The sequence below is a fragment of the Cetorhinus maximus genome, chromosome 6 (genome assembly GCF_964194155.1).
Source record: "Cetorhinus maximus chromosome 6, sCetMax3.hap1.1, whole genome shotgun sequence".
Classification (NCBI taxonomy): Eukaryota; Metazoa; Chordata; class Chondrichthyes; order Lamniformes; family Cetorhinidae; genus Cetorhinus; species Cetorhinus maximus.
Window position 1 is genome coordinate 11878743 of NC_135884.1, and position 23732 is coordinate 11902474.

The 23732-nt window shown below is 43.3% G+C and overlaps 1 protein-coding gene across 1 annotated transcript in view; it reads right to left on the reverse strand.

The window, feature by feature from the left end:
- Positions 1-21067: 21067 nt before the first annotated feature.
- Positions 21068-23732, reverse strand: part of twf2 (twinfilin actin binding protein 2) — a 119449-nt gene continuing 116784 nt past the window's right edge. The window contains exon 9 of the mRNA XM_078543198.1: positions 21068-22768. Within this exon, the coding sequence (XP_078399324.1) occupies positions 22595-22768 (174 nt within the window). The 3' untranslated portion in view covers positions 21068-22594. The remainder of the gene's footprint in view (positions 22769-23732) is intronic.

A 23732-nucleotide genomic window follows, 5' to 3' on the forward strand; every position in this document is an offset into this window, starting at 1 on the left:
CAGCTGACACCTCAATGACTTGACGTACCCCGCACAGGTTTCTACTTGAAGCAGATAACTTTATTACAGAGAGCTTTTTCAGAAGCTACATGCCTGAACCAAGTCCTCCACTAGAAAGCGCCCCCCCCCGCCCCACTCAGGATTACCCACACTTAGGGATCATTGGTCGGAGTCTCCAAGAACAATCACGTGACCCTTGATAGGCAGTAGGAAAGACTATCCCTTGAATTACTACAACTAGTAATCCAGACGCCCAGGCTAATGGTCCTGGGGACATGGGTTCAAATCCGGTCACGCCAGCAGGTGGAATTTGAATTCAATTAATAAATCTGGACTTGAAAGCTAGTCTCAGTAATGGTGACCATGAACGATTGTTGTAAAGCCCACCTGGTTCACTAATGTCCTTCAGGGAAGGAAATCTGCCATCGTTAACTGGTCTGGCCTACATGTGACTCCAGACCCACAGCAATGTGGTTGACTCTTAACTTCCCTTGTTCAAGGGCAAATCAAGGATGGGCATCAAACGCTGGCCTTGCCAGCGAAGCCTACATCCCATGAAAGAATAAAGAAAAATTTGCCCTCTGTTTCGTGGGTTTCAACTGTAGCTAACAGTCTCTTACGAGGGACCTTATCAATCATCTTCTAGAAGTCCATATAAATAACATTCATAGACATTTTCCTTTCTGCTACTTTGGTCAACGCTTCATAAAAAGTTCAATCAGATTGGTCAGGCATGACTTGTCCTTTTAAAATTCGTGTTGGCTCTCTTAGATCAGCTGAAAATATTCAATGTGTTGAGTCACCATACGTTTAATTATAGTTTCTAGTAATTTTTCAACAACATATGTTAGGCCAGTGCTTCCCAAGCTTCTTGGGAAGTTTAATTGCCTCAGACTTCGTGTGACCCCAGAGTCAAAATTTGGGGGCAACGGTAATTGTTGAGCTGAGTGGGTTTTGTGTTGAGTTTGGGGGGGGTGGGGGTGGAGGCTTGTTATTGAGTGGGGTGGGGGCAGCTTTCGTTATTGCCCAGGGAGTGGGGTAATGAGTCGAGCATTGGGGGAGTTGATTAAAAGGAAAGATTTCTCAAAAAAAACAAACACTGTTCACAGGGTTTTTTTTTGCAGCAGCAAATGAGCCTCATCCATTAGGCCACACCCAAAGACAAACATCGCAGGAATTTAAAGGGGTCTCTCAGCTGCCAGAAATCATTCCGAGCTCCAGGGCAGTCATTGCTGCCTCGAAGATTGCCACCCCAAAATCTCAGCTCACCACTCAGTTTGTGAAGCCCTGTGTGAGGCTAACTGCTCTATCATTCCCTGGTTTCTCTCTTTTACCTTTCTGAAGTAGCGGAATGACACGTGCAATTTTCCAATCTAAAGGAACTGTTCCTGAATCATGAGAATTTTGTAAGATTGGTTTGGGCACCTGCAATGTTCTCACTTATGTCCTTTAGATGGAAATGTGATAAAACCATAGAAATTTATGGGAGGAATCTATTCGGCCCATCATGTCTATGCTGACCAACAAGGAGCCATTCAGCCTAACCCCACTTTCCAGCACTTGCTCCGTAGCCTTGTAGTTTACTGCACTTCAAGTGCATGTCCCAGTATGTTTTACATGTTCTGAGGGTTTCTGCCTCTACCACCCTTTCAGGCAGTGAGTTCCGGATCCCACCGCCCTCTGGGTGAAAGAATTTCCCCTCAAATCCCCTCTAAACCTCCTACCTCTTAGCTTAAATCTATGCTCTTGTTTATGGGCCTTTCAGCCAAGGGGAGTAGGGGTCTTTCTAGGCCCCTCATCATTTTTACACCAATCCATTCCCCCCTCAGCCACTTCTGTTCCAAAGCAAACAACCCTAGCTTATCCAATTTTTTCTCATAACAAAAATTAATGGCCATTTAAGGGCAACTTAAGGGCCTCATCCCTCCACTGTATTCTACAAATTGGGTGGGGGGGGGGGTGTGATTTGTGGAGAGGGAGCTTCTGAGCGGGCTCCCTGTGCCCCATGGAGTTCCCCTGGTGGCAAGTGTTGCCCCCTGTTAAAAGAGCCCCTGCTTTCCACAATGACCCCTCCCACCAGTCTCCTCCGTCCCCACGCCGCTTGCTGGGCCTTGCCTGACTGGCCCTCTCACGTCTCTTCTGGACCCTCCTCCTGCTGCTGCTTCGAGCCTCCTGCAGTACAAACAGTGACCACCGCTCTCAGTGGCGCTGCTGGGCGCGAAGAGCTGCTGGTTGGTCAGCAGCTCTCAAAGGCAGGCTCCTCACCTTTGAAGGCCCAATGGTAGTCAGTAGACTGCCTGATTGATGTTTAATCCTTTTGGGGCACACGGATTTGGTCGCTGCAGAGTTGCCACTAGCTTTCCATCTAGTGAAACACTGCCTTGACCATTAAATTCAGCCTCACCTCTGAGAATCCAAAGCCATCTGAGGTAGAGAATCCCAAAAATCCACAGCCCTCTAAGTGAAGAAATGTCTTCTCACCTCAGTCCCAAATGATCAACACCCTATCCTGAGACTATGCCCCCTAATTCTAAATTCTCCAGCCAGGGGGAACAGTCTCTCAGGATTGTGTATGTTTGAATGAGATCACCCCTCATTCTTCCAAACTCCAGAGATTGTAGGCCCATTCTACTCAATCTCTCATAGAACAATTCTCTCTTCCCAGAAGTCAATCCAGTGAACCTTTATTGCGCCCTCATCTAAGACAAGAATACCCTTCCTTTGGGATGAAGATCAAAGCTGTACATGGTATTCCAAGTAAGGTCTTAGCTAGGCCCTGTGCTTGTACAAGTGTAGCAAGACTTCCTTACTTGTGAACTCCAACCTCCTTGCAGTAAAGGCTAATAAACCATTTGCCTTCCTAATTACTTGCTGTACCTCTATGTTAACTTGCTGCGTTTCTTGAACAAGGACCACCAAATCTCACTGAACACAAACATTTAATTCCTCACCATTCGTCCTGCTAAAGTGAATAACCTCAAGTTTCCCCTCATTATACCGTATTTTCCACCTTCTTGTCTACTCACTTAACCTCTGTAAACCCTTTTACAGACCCTTTGTGTCCTCCTCACAGCTTACTTTCCCACCTAGCTTTGCATTGTTAACAAGCCTTTCTGCTGAAGGGTCATGAGGACTCGAAACGTCAACTCTTTTCTTCTCCACCGATGCTGCCAGACCTGCTGAGTTTTTCCAGGTTATTCTGTTTTTGTTTTGGATACATTTCACTTAGTCCCTTCATTTAAGTCAGCTTGTAATAGCTGAAGACCCAGCACTGATCGTTATAGCACCCCACAGGTAACAGTCTTCCAACCTGAAAATGACCAGTTTATCCCTACTCTCTGTTTTCTGTCCTCTATCAACTCCCAACTCCATGTGCCTTTTCTTGTATATTAGTCTTTTGTGTGGCATCTTAACAAATGCCTTTTGGAAATTTAAATGCACTGTCCACTAGTTCCCCTTTACCTACCCCTACCAATGTTGTATGGCCCAGCTGAGGGAAGGCATTTCATTTTGCGGCACTCATGGACCAATGTCGTGATGAATCAGAAATGAAGGATAGCAAAATCAACCTATTAGGGGATGGCTGGCTCCAAACGCTCATCCTATTGGCTAAATGATGGCTCATCCCCCTCATGATCATTTCCATGTTGATGAATGTGTCCACCAAAAAAAGTGTCCTGTTGGACCCAACATCCTAGCAATGCTACCTTCAATGAATTCCTACCAGCCTCATTGGCTAATGCAATATCAGACATTCAAAATCATTTCCAGGTCAACGAGTGCCCAGAAGAAGAGATCCTAGCGTTGTCCTGCTCGTACTCACACCCTGACAATTCACATTCAAAATGTCTGTCAGAAAAGTCTGTTCAATCCTGGATGGTCCAAAGCAGAGGGCAACCTGCGGCCCATCAGGGTTCTGAGTGCGGCCCACGAGACATTTTGTTGACTGTTGCCCATGCACAGGCTGCAGGTTCCATTGGTTTCCGTCCACACAGTTCTTTTCCTACTGGTATTACTCAAGTGATGCACATGCAAAGCAAGGGCACCTGAAGTGAGGTACGTGCTGACTGCGCACAACATTGACTGTGAGAGCTGTGCATTCCCTCTGCTTCCAAGAAAAGCGCAGCTACGGTTCAATTGGCACGCCCTGCAAAATTCCTGTTCATGGGCTCATGGTTAGTACACATGCCCGATTTCAATCTTGCGGCCCACTGAGATGAAGGAAGGCCACTCACTAGCCTAGGTTGCTCATCCCTGGTCAAAAGAATGTAATATCATAGCAAAAAGCAGGAAGAGAGACCATAATGGTTTCTGTGTTTTGCGCTGATGTGTTATCAATATCAGCCACTGGGGAAAGGGAGATGTGAATCAGCACATTTTGTCAGGAAAGCACAAATTTAACACTGGAAGTGCCAGTACGTCATCATAGAGATCCTTTTTTAAATCACCTGCAATGCTTCAAGACGATAGAGTGACTGCTGCTGAATCATGTAAAGTCTACCAAGGTGTGAGCCTTATAGGAATATCAACTGTAGCATAAAAGTTGATAAAGAAGTCTACACTGACTCCTACTGAGTGAGAGACCTGATGTGTGGGAAAGCGAAGGTGAAAACACTGATTGAGAACATTCTAGTGCCATATTCTGTACAGAAGCATTCAGACTAGATTAATAGTAATGTTTTTTTTTCTCTTTGGCAACTGATGTCTCAAACAAAAATGCAAAAAGTGAGATATTTCAATTTTGAGTAGGGGCTCCAGCATTTACTCTTAGATTTCTGTAGCCAGGGAACCTCAGAAGCAATGGCAGCAAAAATCTTATCCAAACTCAGTGGGCAGAATTTCACGGACCCGTTTCGGCGGGGAGGGGGCCGTAAAATGCGGCGAGACCGTTATATAACCCCACTGACTTCAGCAGGAATGCAAAATCCCGCTTGCTGTAAAATTCTGCCCAGTGTCTTCAGTCTCAGCTGAGGGAGATTTTCATAGCGCCTTGGCAATTCTTACGTCCACCTGAGAGGGTAAGGTGTCTCATCCAAAGGATGGCACCTCCAACGATGCAGCAGAGGCCCCCTCAGTACTGCACAGGACAGTCAACCTAGATTTTGTGCTCAAGTCTCTGGGCTTAGTACTTGAACTTACAACCTACTAACTCAGAGGTGAACTTCCTATCCACTGATCCATGGCTGACAGGGTAACGGTGGTGTGAGTTTGGAATGCAGCAGATTTATTATCAGGGACAATCTGGGGGCGTACTCATCCTGAGAATTTTGACACTGAAACCTCTGGAATTTTGGATTGCACTTTAATTCAGCCTCACAAGTCTAGAATTATTTATCCATGAAAGATTAGGTATTTTAAATATGAAAGTGATAAACAGTTGTTGGGGTTTCAATGCTACTCTACAGGATCCTATCATCAGGAATCCAAAACTAAGTAAGTCGTGTTCATTTACGAAGTGAAAGCTTTCAACAGTAAGACTGTGCGATAATCTCAGCGGAAAATCACATGATTCAGTTATCACGTCAAGTTTTGGTTTTACGGTAGCTGTGAGAGGGATTAAGGTGAGTCGTTAAACTTTACAGCACAGAAGGAGGTCATTCAACCCATTGTGCCTGTGCTGGCTCTTTGAAAGAGCTATCGAATTAACCCCACTCCCCTACTCTTCCCCTCATAGCCCTTCAATTTTCTCCCTTTCAAGCGTTTATTCAATTCCCTTTTGAAAGTAACGTTGGAATCTGTTTTCATCACCCAATAACAATGAAATAAAATCTTGGGGCTACGTGCTGCTGAAATCCCAATTATTCACTTCCTCTTTCAGGTTGACCAAAGGGATGCGCATTTCAAACATTGCATAACTTTGAACACTTCAAAACATAGTGCGACTAATGCAAATGCTTAACACATTCTGCTATTTTAACAGAGTACAAACCCAATCAAAAATAAACTGCTGATATGATTAGTTCTGACATTGTTCAAACCTGGTTTATCTGATTGGTTACCAAACACCAGTCGCAGTGAAAAACACTAATAAGCTGGAAAATTGCTATCGTCAAATGGAAAGTACAAACTACTGCTGAGTTGGTTTCTGTATTTAAGCACCGCAGGCTGTGTGCCAGTTGTGACTCAGTTAGGAGTACACTTGCCTCTGAGTCAAATTCGAGGTTCAAACTCCAGTCCAAGGCCTGAGTACAGATATCAAGGCTGGTTCCAACACAGGGCTTGGGGAGTGCTATACTGTTGGAGGTGCCATCTTTCAGCTAAACTGAGGCCCCATCAGCCTGTTTGGGTGGATATAACCGGTCCCATGGCACTACTTTGAAGAATAGCATGGGAAGTTATCGCTGGCCAATATTTATTCCTTATTCAACATCACAATAAAATACAGATTATCTGATTATTATCACATTGCTGTTTGTGGGAGTTTGCTGAGTGCAAGTTAGGTGCTGTGTTGCCTCCATTACAACACTTCAAAAAGTACATCATTGGCTGTAATGACAAGCACGGTATAAATGTAAGTCTTTCTTCTTTTGAGCACAGCCACTGTAATAAGTGGCTCACAAGCAGGCGGATGTCTCTGAAAGATTAGGATTGATTTTCCATTTCTTCCCCGACCTTTAAATTGATTTTCCTCTCTTCCTGTGCTGAATGAGCTGACTCATGCTGAGGTAATGCTATTCAGGAGCCTGCCACATGCCTTGTCTAAGTGACCATCCTCTGGGTGTGTTTGGATAGTGAGAGCATCGGCAGGCTATGTGGTGGGATAATCTGGACCGCGTCTCATTCTGTCCTTACAGCAAGGATTGTAGGATGCAGACAAAGAGCAGAAACCTCATCGTAATTTTCCTTCTCTGCCCAAGGAACGTTGAGGCCAACTATAACTGAAAGGGTTAGATGAAGGAGGCGGGTGGCCTGGTTCATAAGCACCGGCATATTCAAGTTGGGCCAAATGGCCTGTTTCTGTGATGTAACTTCTATGTAACATCTCAGCTGCTGTATCTAATGTAACACCAGAGTGGGCCTAAAACCTGGCACCTTCTTATATGCTGTAGCTCAGGATCACACTGGGTAGCATAGACAGCAACTCAGCTATCAGAGAATCTTTCTGAAAATATCATTATCAGGCTATTTTCTTTTGCTTTTGCCTGTGGGAATACCCTAGCACTTGACGGCTCAATTTTGCTTGTATTCGTCTGTCCTGTGACATACTGGAAACCACTTTGTGGTGAAACACGAGCACATTCTCATCATCGTTCTTTGACCCTGCGGCATTGTGGATTGTAATACCACATGCTGTCTTTCGAAACCTTTGTTTTGGTAAATGTTTTCTTCAGTCAGATTGGAGTGAGGGGGTCAGGGTCAATGTGGTTGACTCTTAGTTACCCTGTGAAATGGCCAATCAAGCCCACACTCAGTTGTACCAAAGTGCTACAGGAAGAAAACTGGCCAGTCCACCCGGCTTTGAACTAAGCACTGGATACGACAGCGGTACACCCAGCCCTGTCGCCCGCGCCAAGTCCCCCCTGACTAACGTCTGGGGGCTTGTGCCAAAATTGGGAGAACTGTCCCACAGACTAGTCAAGCAACAACCTCACATAGTCATATTCACCGAATCAGATCTTACAATGTCTCAGACACCACCATCACCAGCCCTGGGCATGTCCTGTCCCACCTGAAGGACAGACCCACCAGAGGTGGCAGCACAGCGATATACAGTTGAGAGGGAGTTGCCCAGGGAGTCCTCAACATTGACCCCGGATCCCACGAATTCTCATGGCATCAGGTCAAACATGGGGAAGGAAACCTCCTGCTGATTACCACTTACTGCCCTCCTTCAGCTGATGAATCAGTATGCCTCCTTGTCACCACTTGGAGGAAGCACTGAGGGTGGCAAGAGCACCCAATGGACTCTGGGGTTGGGGGGTGGTGGTGGTGGTGTGGGGGCGGTGGGGGGACTTCAATGCCCATCCTCAAGACTGGCTCAGTAGCACCACTACCGATGAAGCTGGCCCAGTTCTAAGGGACTTAGCTGCTAGACTGGGTCTGCAGCAGGTGGTGAGGGAACCAGACTAGAGGGAAAAACCAAGAAGACCTTATTCTCGCAGGTCTGACAGCATCTGTGGAGAGAAAGACAGAGTTAACGTTTTGAGTCTACATTACTCTTCTTCAGAGCTGCCAGACCTGCAGAGTTTTTCCAGCATTTTTTGTTTTTGTTTCAGATTTCCAGCATCCACAGTATTTTGCTTAGACCTTATTTTCACCAATCTACCTTTTCCAGATGCATCTGTCCATGACAGTATTGGTAGGAGTGACTTCCGTTTTCACACAGAGGATACCTTCCATCATGTGGCACTATCACCGTGCTAAATGGGATATATTCAGAACAGATCTAGCAGTTCAAAACTGGACATCCATGAGGCGCTGTGGGCCATCAGCAGCAGCAGAATTATACCATCCACAATCTGTAACCTCGTGGCCTGGCATCTCCCCTACTTTACCATTACCATCAAGCTGGGGATCAACCTTGGTTCAATGAAGAGTGCAGGAGGGCATGCCAGGAGCAGCACCAGGCAAATTTAGAAATGAGGTGTCAACCTGGTGAAGCTACAACACAGTCCTGTTTGCATACCAAACAGTGGAAGCAGCATATGATAAACAGAGGTAAGCGATCCTACAACCAATGGATCAGATCAACACTCTGCAATCTTGCCACAGCCAGTCATGAATGGTAGCGGACAATTAAACAATTAACTGGAGGAGAAGGCTTCACAAATATCCCCATCACCAATGATGGGGGAGCCCAGCACATCAGTGCAAAAGACAAGGCTGAAGCATTTGCAACCATCTTCAGCCAGAAGTGCCGAGTGGATGGTCCATCTTGCCCTCCTCCTGAGGTCCCAAGCATCACAGATACTAGTCTTCAGCCAATTTGATTCACTCCACGTGATTTCAAGAAACGGCTGAAGGCACTGAATATTGCAAAGGTTATAGGCCCGGACATTTCAGGCGTAGTACTGAAGATTTGTGTTCCAGAACTAGCCGCACCCCTAGCCAAGCTGTTCCAGTATATCCACAACACTAGCATCTACTTGTAGAAAATTGCCCAGGGTATGTCCTGTCCACAAAAAGCAAGACAAATCCAATCTGGCCAATTACTGCCACATCAGTCTATTCTTGATCCTCAGCCAAATAATGGAAAGTATCATCGGCAATGCTATCAGGTGGCAGTTACATTGCAATAACCTACTCACTGACTTCAGTTTGGGTTCCATCAGGGCCGCTCAGCTCCTGACCTCATTATAGCAGGGACAAATGAGCTGAACTCAAGAAGTGAGGTGAGAGTGACTGTCCTCGACGTCAAGGCAGCATTTGACTCTGTGTGGCATCAAGGAGCCCAAGCAAAATTGAAGTCAATGGGAATCATGGGGAAAACTCTCCGCTGGTTGGAGTCATATTTGTATTTGTTTGAGGCCAATCATCTCAACCCCAGAACATTGCTGCAGGAGTTCCTCAGGCCTAGGCACAAGTATCTTTGGTTGCTTCAGCAATGACGTTCCCACCATCATAAGGTCAGAAATGGGGATGTTCGCTGATGATTACACAATGTTCAGTACAATTTGCAACTCCTCAGATATTGAAGCAGTCCGTGTCCAAATGCAGCAAGTTCTGGACAACATTCAGGCTTGGGCTGGTAAGTGGCAATAACATTCATGCCACACAAATGCCAGGTAATGATTCCACCAAAGAGAACTTAACCACTTCCCCATGACATTCAAAGGCATTACTATCGCTGAATCCTTCAATATCAACATCCTGGGGTTCACCATTGACCAGAAATCGAACTGGACTAGCCATATAAATACCATGGCAGGTCAGAGGAATTCTGTGGTGAATAGACTGACTCCTGACACCCCAAAGTCTGTCCACTATCTACAAGGCACAAGTCAAGAGTATGATAGTGGACAGATCCAATTGCCTGGATGAGTGCAGCTCCAACAACACTCAAGAAGCTTGACACCATCCAGGACCAAGTAGTCAGTTGATCAGCATGCCATCCACCACCTTAAACATTAATTCCCTCCGCCACCAATGAACTGTGGCAGCATGTACCTTCTACAAAATGAACTGCAGCAACTCACCAAACCTCCTGCGGCAGCACCTTCCAAACCTGCGACTTCTACCACCTAGTTGATAGCAGAGGATTCAGTGATAGCAATGCCATTGATTATCAAGGGGAGATGGTTAGATTCTCTGTGACCTCTACCGCCTAGAAGGAGAAGGGCAGCGGGCATCGCCATTCATTCATTGTCGCTGGATCAATATCCTGGAACTCCCTTCCTAACAGCGCTGCGGGTGTACCTACACCACATGGACTGTAGCGGTTCAAGAAGGCAGCTCACCACCACCTTCTCAAGGGCAATTAGGGATAGGCAACATGCGCCAGCCTAGCCAGTAACGCCCACATCCCATGAAAATTTTTTTTACAAACTGCCTTGATCTACCCAAAAGACCATCTAAGGGGCAAATTATTTCATTAATCAAGTCTTGGATAATTAGGGCCAGATTTTTGTCTTTGGTTCGGGAACTGCGAGTTGGCCATTTCCTGACATTGTATACCCAACTTCTATAAGGCGATGCATTTCCATGAAATTTCAGTCTCTGGGACTCAGGTGCAAGTTGAAATCAGGGCCGCCTCCTGAGGCAGGCCCAAAGTGGCAATGGAGTTGGGCGGACACTGAGGTCAGCAGGTCAGAAGGCCCACCTCCGTTTACTGGGACATCAGACCAGTTCTATTCATGGTTGTTAGCCCTTTACCCTTCACCCCTAATCCCCCATCCCTATGCTTTCTCCATGTCCACTCATCCTGTATCCATTAAGCAACTGTATCAACAAAAGTAGGCTCAACAGATGATTAGACATCTAATTTGCCAGATGCCTCATTATGAATGTTTGGCTGAACTCCAAGACTCACTAATGGATTTAGACTTGATGCTTATCTTTAGGAGTAAAGGGAATATTTATAAACTCACGGAGAATGACCCAGGAATATTAACAGCAGAAACCATGCAGCAGACTGCCTGCCTATCCTCATAATGAGGCAATAGTATGAAAGGTCAATGGCACAAAACTAAATGTTCTACATATGTGAAGTACAAATTGCAACATAATTTCCATAAAAGCTAATTTTGCTGAATCACATGAAACAAAAAAGACTCATATTTATAAAGAACATTCACAACCTCAGGTGTCCCAAAGTACTTAGCGCCAATTATGCAATATCAAAGTGCAGTCATATGTCAGCCAAATTGCGCACAGCAATGTGATAATGACCAGATAATCTATTTCTGGCGATTGTGGTTGAGGTTAAAATATTGGCCAGGACGCTGGGGCAAGTGTTGGTGCAACTTCCTGCTTTTCTTTGAAATAGTACCATGGAAGATTTTACATAAGAAATAAGAGCAGGGACGCGTCATTCAGCCCCTCGAGCCTCCTCTGCCATTCAATAATAATCATAATAATAACAATCATGGTTGATCCGACTGTGGCATGATCTCCACTTTCCTGCCTGCCCCACCCATATACACTGCCACCTTGAGTTACTTAATCGGAAGACTGGTCCCATTTCTCAAAGACTGGATTTTACGGCCCTCCTCTGGGTGGGTTTTTAGCGGGAGGTGGGAGGGCGTGTGAAACGTGTTGGGTGTTCCACCACCCCACCCCCCCGACCTGTTCCCAAAATTATGGTGGGAACTGGGTGGGTATGGTGCCCACTAGGCTGCCTGGCCTTAGGCTTATTGAGGCCCTTATCCGCCCAGTTAATTGGCAATTAAGGCCTCAATCTGCCTCAGTAAAATGCTTCGCATTAGCAGGCAGGCCAGAGTGCAAATGGGGAGGCGGTGGTGTAGTGATTTGTCACTGGACTGGTAATCCAGAGACCCAGGGTAATGCTCTGGGGGCCCGGGTTTGAATCCCACCATGGCAGATGGTGGAATTTGAATTCAATAAAAATCTGGAATTAAAAGTCTAATGATGACCATGAAACCATTGTTGATTGTTGCAAAAACCCATCTGGTTCACTAATGTCCTTTAGGGAAGGAAATCTGCTGTCCTTACCCGGTCTGGCCTATGTTACTCCAGACCCACAGCAATGTGGCTGACTCTTAAATGCCCTCTGAACAAGGGCATTGAGGGATGGGCAATAAATGCTGGCCCAGCCAGCGATGCCCACATCCCATGGACAAATAAAAACAAGGGAATTTTTAAAACTGCCTTTCTGAAAAGGCAAGAAGTTGAGGGGGGTGGGGGGAGGGGGCATATCAATTGGTGTGTGCGCCCTGTCCACATTCAGGACATCACCCCCCCTCCCCCCAAAGATGTTAGCCCACCCCTTTGTTCCTCCCCATCTGGCCTCTCAAGCCCACCCCCTACCCCCTCCCTAGCGTAACTAATCCCTTTCCACCCTATAGGCCCGTGACTTACCTCACTCTGAGATCCATTGCTCTTCATTGAGATGCTTGTAGCCCCTGCTGCGCCCACTACTGAGTTCTGCCGCTGCTGGGACTGCTAGAGCTGCCAGCCAATCAGATTGGCTGGAAGCTCTTGAGGGTGGGTCTTCCTCCCACTAAGGGGTGGAAATCTGACCCTCAGCTTGTTAATGCCACCCCCAACATGGTATTGCTGCTGGAAGGCTTTTTAAAAAGGTGGTCTGTTCGAGACTGACTTTTCTTCCGGGGGGCAGGGGGGTGGGGGGGGGTGGGGGGGAGAGGGGTGCACGGTTGAGCAGCAAACTCCACTCCTATACGATCCAGCCCCATGATCCAACTTAACACCAGCTGAGAGTGCATATCTCTTTAAGTGTGGAACAAATGGAGAGTTTATCTGCTCTCATTGAACTTTACGAACCCTGTGCAGTGATAGTTATGTTTCTGTTCCACAATTTTATAAATCTTTTAAGTTACACATGATACTGAGCAGTACAGTAATTCTGCAACGCAATAGATTTTAGTTAAACATATTCACCTAATAAGGGAATTAAAATGACACCAGTGGACAAATAAATATTTGCATATGAACTAGAAGCAGGAGTAGGCCATTTGGCCCCTCAAGCCTGCTCTGCCATTTGATAAGATCATGACTGATAATTGCAGCCTCTACTTTCCTGTCTATCCTCTATACCTTTTAACTCCCCTATCAGTCAAGAATCAATCTAACTTGGCCTTAAAAATATTCAATGACCCTGCACCCAATGTTCTCTGGGGAAGAGAATTCCACAGCCTAATGCCCCTCTGAGGGGAAAAAAAAATTCAACCCCAGCTTAAATGGGAGACCCCTTATTTTTAAATTGTGTCCCCTAATTCTAGTCTCTCCCATAGGGGGAAACATCCTCTCCGCATCCACCCTGTCAAGTCCCCTCAGGACCTTATATCTTTCAGTAAAATCAGCTCTCATTTTCTAAACTCCAATTGGTACAGGCTTAGCCTGTCCAACCTTTCCTCATAATACAAGCCTTTCAGCCCAGAAACTCTACACAGTACTCCAAATGTACTCTCACCAACGCCTTGTATAACCTTCTCTTCACTGCTTCTAATGCAATTATACTCTTTCTTAAGTGAGAAGACCAAAACTCTACACAGTACTCCAAATGTACTCTCACCAATGCCTTGTACAACTGTAGCAAAACTTCTCTACTTTTGTATTCCATTTCCTTTCCAATAAATTGCAATATCCCATGATCACTTCCTGATCAATTGCTGTACCTGCATACTAACTTTTTGTTATTCCTGTACCAGGACGCCTAGTTCCCTCTGTACCTCAGAGTTCTACAATCTCTTTCTATTTAAATAATATGCTGCTTTTCTATTCTTCCTGCCAAAATGGACAAGTTCACATTTTCCTACATTATACTCCATCTTTAACTTTCTATATCCCTTTGCAGACTCCTTATGTCTTCTTCACAACTTACGATCCTACCAACTTTCTGTCATCAGCAAATTTAGCAATCACATTCGGTACTTTCATTAAATTCATTGATATAGGTTGTAATTAGTAGAGGCCCTATATTACCAAGATGAAATGACCTATTTATCCTTACTTTCTGTTTCCAGTTAGCTAACTAATCCTCTCACCATGTGAATATGTCCCCCCCCACCCACCCTCATACCAGAAGCTCTTATTTTGTGGAGTAACCTTTGATGTGGCACCTTGTTAAATAACTTTTGGAAATCCAAGCACACCACAAGTTCCCCTTTATCCACGATGCTTGTTATTTCCTCAAAGAGCTCTAACAAATCAAACATAATTTCCTTTCGCAAAACCATATTTACTCTGCCTGATTGCATTAAGATTTTCAAAGTGCACTGCTATAATCTCCATAAAAATAGATTCTAGCATTTTCCCTATGACAGATGTTAGGCTAACTGGCCTGTGGTTTCCTCAATTCAAGAGACAGACAGAAAACAGAGGTTACGTTTGCTATTTTCCAATCTGATGGGGCCTTTCCTGAACTAATCCATCTCCATTCTCAGCAGCCACTTCTTTTAAGGCTCAAGTCCATCAGGACTTTCTCAGTACCCTTTTCCTGGTGATTGTAATTGTTTTAAGTTCCTCCCTCCCTTTTACCTCTTGATTTACAATTATTTCCGGGATATTACCTGTGCCTTCTACACTGAAAAGACACAGTATCTGTTCAATGCATCCACCATTTCTTTATTTCTCCATTATTAATTCTCCAGGCTCTCTCTCCAGAGGACCAATGCTCACTTTAGTTACTATTTTCCTTTTAAATACCTGTAGAAACACTTACTTACTTTTAATATTTCTAGCTAATTTTTTCTCATACTCTAATTTCTCCCTTATCATTATTTTAGTCATTATTTGCTGTTTTTATATTCTTTCCAATATTCTGACCTGCCACTGATCTTTATGGAATTCTACTATCTTTAGCTTCCTTAGTTAGCCACGAATGATGCATCCTTATCCGAGAGTCTTTCTTTCTCACAGGAACGTATGTTTGCTGAGTGTAATGAAATATCTCCCTAAATGTCTTCCATTGTATCTCCACCGACCTACCCCTTACCTAATTTCCCAGTTCACTTTAGCCAGCTCCATTCTCATGCCCTTATTTAAGTTTAAAACACTAGTCTTAGACCTACTCTTCTCCCCTTCAAACTGAATACGAAATTCAATCATATTATGATCATTGCTACCTGGGGGTTCCTTTACTATGAGGTCATTAATAGATTAATAAACCATTTCCCTGCTTTTTGATTTCAGACTCAATCTCTGCCATCAATTTTTGACTATTAATTAGAATGTCTTTTCCCATTTTTTGGCAAAAATGAGTAAAGGTACCTCTCCATTTTTGAAAAAAGTTTTGCAGTAAGTAAAGCAAACATATTATAGATACATATTATATATATATGTATATATTATATATATATACACACATACATATATATATATATGTTAATTTTAATACAGAAAAAATTACTTCTGTTACAGTGGAATTTTGATAATATGGTAGAGGTGCCTCAGAGGCACAAATGTGGAGAATCTTGGAGTCAACTAATCTCAACTGGAAACACTAGTGGTGCTACAAATAATTATTAGCATCCTTAGGCTAGGGTCAGGCAAATCATCTTCGTTTCTTCCTCTTATTGCTGTCTAGTGACCCCCAAGTGGAAACAAGTAAGTGTGAGGACTAGATCGGACTCAGCTGTGATGACCCCAAATGGAATAATATACCAACACTCAACTAATTAGGTTACTTCAGCTAGGTTCTGGAGGTTAGTTGGATTCCAAGGAATGCTACTTTAGCAAGCAATAAAGGCCTTCATCATGAACAGAGAAAATAAGATTCTGTGCCTGGAATTTTCTAGTGATGGTGCCAGTGTTCATGGGAAGGTGAGTACCAGGTGTAAATTGCTCAACTTTAACCTAATGTTGGAAACAACCCAGAAGTACTGATTTGCTTTGATTGAAGACAGAAGATGAACCAAATACTTGTAGAAACATTTATTGTACAAGGCATGAATTGTGCAGTTCCTTTTAATGGAATCACTCAACCAAGAGGAAATATGACCTCACAATTCTTATAGCAAGACCAGAGGTAACATTTCCTTGAAAGCTGACTAGTGTAACTGAACTACAGAACATCTTCAACAGAGGCAGGCCAGAGTAACATCACAAAACAATCCATTCACTGATGCTTTGAGCTCCTTTTAGCATTTTGAAGAAATTACTTATAACAGCAACTGAAACACATTGTACAAGAGGGTACATGCAGAAAGCTTTGTTAGTGTGGAAACAACATTATCTGCTTGCTGCTTTCAGGTGAAGTTGGATTTTCTTTCAGGTTAAGGAATTGGAAACAAATAAAAAGCAAATGAAGTTACTGTAAACTGCAGCAGATTACCATACACAAAAGCTGTTTATAATTTGAAGTGTCTGAAAGAACACTAAATAGTCCTGTTTGAAAGAACAAGTGAGAAGCAGCCAAGTAGGGTATCCTTAAAAAAGTAATCTAGAGGTTCAATTGCAATATGTGACTGAAATATTTTCTAGTTCTCCATGGACAATAGGTTTCATCAGTTTTCTGTCCGTGTGCACGTGTGTGTGCAAGTATATATACAAAAAAGGTGAGCAACCTTCCTGGTGCATTGGTCATAATGTGGCATTGAAAATATCCTGGATCATGAAATAAGCTGTTTGAAAATAGATTTACAACAACAAAAAAACAACTTATATTTATATAGTGCCTTTAACATGACAAAATATCCCAAGGTGCTTCACAGGAGCATTATAAAACATAGTATGACACCAAGCCACATATGGACATATTAGGTCAGATGACGAAAGGATGGTCAAAGGGGTAGATTTAAGTTGTGTCTTAAAGGAGGAAAGCGAGGTAGTGAGGCCCGAGAGGTGTAGGAAGAGTATTCCAGTAATTGGGGGCTCGGCGACTGAAGGCGCGGCCACCAATGACTGAGCAATTAAATTCAGGGTTGCACAAGAAGCCAAAAATACAGTAATGAACATATCCCAAGAGGGTTGTGGCACTGGAGGAGATTACAGAGAAATGGAGGGGCGAGGACTTGGTGGGTTTTGAGAACAAGGATAAGAATTTTAAAATCAAGATATTGCTTGACAGGGAGCCAGTGTAGGACAGTGAGCACAGGGGTGATAGGGGAAAGGGATTTTCTGCGAGTTAAGACATGGGGAGCAGAGTTTTACATGACCTCAAGGTTATGGAGGGTAGAATGTGGGAGAGCAGCCCAGAGTGCATTGGAATAGTCAAGATTGGACATAATGAAGCACAAATAAAAGTTTCAGCAGCAGATGAGCTTCGACCAGGGGCGAATCTGGTGATGTTTTGGGGGTGGAAATAGGCAATTTAAATGATGGCTCAGATATGAGGTTGGAAGCTGATCTTGGAGTCAAATGTGGCATCAAGCTGTCACTATACTGGTTTAGTCTCAGACTGTTGTCAGACAGAGGGATGGAGGTAATAGCTGGGAAGCGAGTTTAGAAGAGGGACTAAAAACAATACCTTTATTCTTCCCAATACTTAATTGGAGGAAATTTTTGCTCATCTGGCACTAGATGTCAGATAAATAGCCTGATAATTTAGCAACAGAAGAGTTGTCATGAGAGGTGGTGGTGAGGTCGAGCTGGGTGTTGTCCGCGTAGATATGGAAACTGATAATAAAAACAATAATGATAATAAACTAGATTTGAGGAAAACTGTAAAAAAAAAAATCAAATGTCCCTTCCAAGAAGAATATCTGAAAATGAAGCTCATTAGGTCACATTAAAGAATGAATGAATTGGCATTTAAGTTTCCTATAATCTTTACATGAATACTGACCTCCTATTGATGAAAAGCATGATATGTGCATATTTGAATTGTCTGACCATTTATATTGAACAATAGGATGGTGTAATGTGATGTTGCATTCTTTGAATTCAGTGATGTACTGTTAAAGAATGGTTAATCAAATCAATGCCGTCCACATAATTAACAAACAGAATTTGTCAGAACAACATAAAAGCACCGTAAACATGTGAGGGTAGAATTTCCAGAGTTCTCACAATCCCCTGGCATGATATGCCACACATGGCACATGCCATTTCTCCAGGGTTTCTGCTGATCTTCCACTGACTTTATGACTGGAGATTTGAGGAAAAACTCTATGGAAACTTCAGATGCTTACTTTTAATAATGTAAAGTCTTAGGCATTTTACCATTTTCAAGTTTTTTTCCCTCTGTTGGAATTTGCTGCTACTGATGCGATGTCTGAGTTTTGCCAAGTGGCCTTGTGTCACATGACAGAAGAGGAGTTTGACGTTGAATCATCAGCTGATAGGAAATGATCTTAATTGAAAAATAAATGATGTTAATAATAATAATAATTTTAACGATAATAAATGCGCTCCATTGATGATCAAATGTAACTTAGCTTCTGTATCCTCTCATTGTGAACGTGCACTCCCAGATACCCCAACTATGTTGGTATTTTCATGACATCCCATACTCTGGCGGTTCCTTGTAAACTACCTCAGGTGAGAGGTTGGGCAAATAATTTGGCTCTTTATCTGACCACCCATTCCGTCTGGAATACCCAAGAGCAGACTGAAGGATGACTTCTTCCCACCTTGAAGTTGTCACAGTATGCCCACAAAGGACACTGCCTGGGGATTATGTGAAGGAAATGCATGTCTTACCACTCTGCAAAATAGGTGTATGGCAATGAACAAGAGAAAGCAGAATAATGCCATGGGTTGAATCTTCTGTCTGATCACTGTCGATCACTGTTGGATTGCCACTTGGCTCCTTTTTTTTTACACACAGTGCCAGAGCTCTGTATTTCTGGCCCAGACTTCCGAACTGGGTCTCTTCAGAAATGTGGAGTGTCTTTGTTCTGGGAATCCTTTTTCGGAGGGCAGGATCACTGAGGGCGAGCCAAGCCATGCCCCCTTTATAAGACACTAGCTGCCGTACTTTAGAAGTCTTCATTCACCAACACAGAAAAAAGCTTAGGGACATTTAAATAGCTTTTCCCTGTGTTAGGTAAGTGGGTAGGATGACAGGGTGGTACGGGACAGAGTGCCAGGTTGGTGAGGTCAGGTAAGGTTGAGTCAGAGGGGAGTCAGGGGTTGGGGGCGGGGGGGTGGAATGGAAGGTCAGGTGGGGAGTCCGAGGGTTGGGGGGAGGTGGTTTGGAGAGTCAGGGGTAGTCAGAGGTCAGGTTGGGGACTCGAGGTTTGGGGGGCAGTGGGGAGGGTCAGTTGTATAGTTACCCCCAAGGAGTTAGATATGGTTTTTTCCCGTCTAACTTTTCTTGGGTAACTATCCAGGTAAATGAGTTGGAACCCTTTGAAGTCTCTGACTCTAATTCAGAGTTGGATACTTTTTCCGAGGGTTCCAGGTGCAGGGGAATTGCCCACTGGAAGCTGAAACTTGATAAATGATAATCCAATGAAAGGAATACTTTCCATTTAGCCATGGGTTTGTTTCTCAATAACTGATGAGGATATTGCAAGAGTGGGAATGGTTATTTTTCATTCATGGGGTGTGGGCATCCTTGGCAAGGCCACTTCTTTTGCCCATCCCTAACTGTTCTTGTGAAGGTGGTGGCAAGCCACCTCTAACTGCTGCAGTTCATGTGATTAGTGCTGTTAAAATAGGATGTTGTGTGACTTGGAGGGGAAATTGCAGATGATAGTATTCCCGTATGCCTTGTCCTCCTAGGTGTTAGAGGTCTGAGGTTTGAGAGGTACTGGATAGGGGGCCAATCAAACAGGCTGTTTCGTTTTGGATTATATCAAGCTACTTGTCTGTTGTTGGAGCTGCACTCATCAAGGCAAGGGGAGAGTATTGCATCACAGTCCTGACTTGTGCTTTGTAGATTGTGGACAGGCTTTGGAGAGTCAGGAAGTGAATTACTCATCGTGGAATTCCCAGCCTTTGACCTGCTCTTGTAGCCACAGTATTTATATGTCTGGTAAAATTTCTGGTTAATTGTGACTCCCAGGATGTTGATGGTGAGGTTTCGGTGATGGTAATGCCATTCAGTGTCAAAGGAAAGTGGTTACACTCTCTTTTGTTGAAGATGGCCATTAGCTGGCATTTGTGTAGCACGAATGTTGCTTGCCATTTATTACATCAAGCTGAATATTATCCCAATCTTGATGCATGCAGGCATGGACTGCTTCATTATCTGAGCAGGAGGGAATGGAACTGAACACTGCAATCAGCAACAAACATTCCCACCTTCTGACCTTATCTTGGGAGAGAAGACCATCGATGAGCAGCAGAAGATAGTTGGGCCTAGGGTACTGTGCTAAGGAACTCTTGCAGCCATGTCCTGGGCTGAGATGATTTGCCTCCAATAACCACAAACATCTTCCTTTGTTCTAGATATGGCTCCAGCCAGTGGAAAGTTTTCCCGCTGATTCACATTGATTTCAATTTTCTTCGGGCTCTTTGGTGTCACAAAAGCTGCCTTGATGTTAAGGGGAAGTCATTTTCACCTCACCTCTGGAATTCAGCTCTTTTGTCCATGTTTGGACCAAGGCTGTGATGAGGTCTAGAGCCAAGTGGGTGTGAAGGAACCCAAACTGAGCATCGGTAAGCATATTATTGATGCATAACTGCAATTTGACAGTACTGTCGACTACGCCTTCTATCACTTTGCAGATGATTGACAGTATACCAATAGGTTGGCTGGAATAATCTGTCACTTCTCCAGTTTTATTCCAAACAATATATTTTATGACTTTTTAAAAAACATTCACTATTCCATTGTGAGCTTAGGTGACACAAATCAATGCAGCACCTTGCAAAAGATCTCATTCATTCAAGTGGCAAATCCCCAAAGAATTAAATATTCTTTCATATCAATATAATTCCATTGGGCAAAGGGATTGATGATCTTAATCAATGATGTGACTAATTGTATACCAATGGAAGCATAACAGTGTAATACACTCAAGACTTGCTTTGCCATACACAGCTAAGCAGGTCTTCTGCCTGGAGCAACTAATGAACATTACAGATTTAAAAGCTGATGTGATTTACACAAGTTAAAATTCATTTATTATCTTTTAGAAATGGTCAAAACTCTACATTAAAAAGAAATGCCAATGAAAGGCGCAGAGTGCAGTCTCTGATGTACACCATTTCATTGATTGTTATCTAAATTCACCTTTGGATCTACTTGAATCAATTAGTTCTAGTGCTATGGTTCTAGTCCCACAGACACACCACAGCTGTAAATTCAGATATATTCCCTATCTACAGCTATACCAAAGCAAAGTGCATTTTGTGAATTAACTTACATTACCACAACATGGGCTTTGAGGAAAAACTTACACTCCTCCAACAACAAAAAAATAATAAATTCAGAATCAGGAGATAGGTTTGAGTCAGATTCCAGTGAACACTGTGATCCAAATTTCTGCTCCCCTTGTGTACAGAACCCTAATATACAATAGGTAAATATGGATAACGTGTCAAACTGGCCTACATTGGGCACCTGTCCCTTTGAAATTAAAACAGGAAGTCATTTTCCACTGTAACCTAAACTTCACGTATACAGCAAAGGATGAAGAGTAAAATGGAGCAACTCCACAGACCGATGTTTTCATGCAACATTTGTTTTCTGGTGACGGTGTACGTGCCCATTTTCCATGTTTATGGTTATGTATTCCAACTTCCCCACAATCTGTTGGAAGAGTATGAGCTTAATTCCTTGTGGTGGGTGTGCGCCAGCATATCTGAGGAGTGGGGAGGCAAGGGGGTTCAAGTAGGTGGATTTAACTGCCTATCAGTTTGCTGCAGGGGCTAAATATCAGAGCCCCTGGCATTGTGGATTTTGGTTCCCAGTGGTCTACTGCTGATTTGCACACCAGCCTTTTAAAGTTGGTCGATGTATTTTCAGGAACTTTATTTTTGAAGTTTTCAAATTCGATTACTATCTCTAACAGATATTGCAACTTTTAAAATAGCACTTCTGAATCTGAACAGCATGTAGTGTTTGTAAGGAGATAGTTGCAATTTCCCCCTTTTGTCATTCAAATTAAAGATTATGTTTTGTTGCTTTTGGTCAAACCTTGAAAAGCACCACACTAGATTCCCCTCTGAGGTGGGAACCTGATAGGGTGTCTGTTGTGTTTCTTGGTTTATTGTAGTGTTTATTGGACAATTGTAGTGTTTTTGGTAGTGAATTCAGTTTAGATCATATGGGTCCCAACTGAACTGGATCCCAAGTGTAAACAGGATATTAAACTGGTTTGTGTTGTTGCTATGTAAAGCAGGCAGTAAATTCACAGCTCCATGAAGCTGTGCCAATTATCTTATGTTACTAGGATGATGACATGACAGTCCCTGTACAAATCAAAAACTGTCCCAAAAAACTCTGTAACAAGCTGTCAGCAAACGATAAAAGTTAAAACTCAAAAAGGTGCTTAGCGTATTTTGGGAGAAAAAGGGCAAAAAAAGAGGTTTAACTGATGTAAATTGATATTCTAATGTAAATTTTAAATTCACTGTTAAAAAGTAGAAAGTTCAAAGTCCCTTAAGCCTGACGGTCTTTGTTTTAAACGTCCTCTCCATTTTCTGCATCGCCACCTCCTTTGATAATCCGCTTCAATCCACGCTTTCCAGCAGGTCCCTTGGGCTTTGCAAAAGCTTGTTTGAAGGCGTGCTGTTTAGGGTGGACTTCTTCATAAAGGAAGTCTGCTGTTAGCTCTTCGCCATTGTCTATCTCGATCTGTAAAAGTACAATTTCAAAATAGCTGTCTTATTCCATTCACCAGTTGAACTGCGAACCTAGCAAAAAGTGTTTACAATACCACACATAAAATTTGAAAAGCATTTATGTTGAATATTCAGAGTGGTTTCAAAATAGTAAAGTAATGTTGAGGTTCAACTCTATCCTCTTCCTTTTCGACCCATATCCTTTTCAACATAAAGCCCACTGACTGCTATTTCTGTAACATAACTTGCTCAATCTCTTCCTCCGCACAGCTACTAGTAAACTCTGAAGTCTTTGTCATATTCAGAATCAGTTGCATCAATGGTCTCCTGGCAAGTAATCATCCACTCTTTGTAGACTGCAGCTCATCCAAAGCTCTGCTGCCTGTATCTATTCTGCAGCAAATAAAACTGTCCGAACATTCCTGTCCTTGCTGACCTACAGTGGCTCCCAACTCCTCAACACTACAGATTTAAAATTCTTATCCTCATGTTTAATTCATTCTATGGTCTCCCCTCAGTAAATCATGGGGCTCTGTGGATTGTGCTTCAAAGATATGGATGAGCAAAAAACTTCATCACAATCCTGTAATTGCTTCATGATGATATGACAACAACTGTCTTGAGTGGGAGATCTGAAACAGGTGCCTTCAAAATCAGGACCGGGGTCAAATGAGTCTGTAAGATAGCCCCATACTACTTACAATCTACCTGACAGCAGCTATTCACCTCATCAAACGTCAACTTTCCTCTGGTGTCAGTATTAAATACCACCTAGATGGAAAACTCTTTAACCTCAGTCGCCTCTATGCCAAAGCTAAACTGACCACCTTGGATATACATGATCTGCAGTTTGCAGATGACTGTAGTGTCATTTCCCACTCTGCACCAGATTTGTAAGATGATCTCGATCTCTTCAATTCTGCAATCAAGAAACTCACCCTGTCCATGAATGTTGCCAAAACAAAACTCGTATCAAT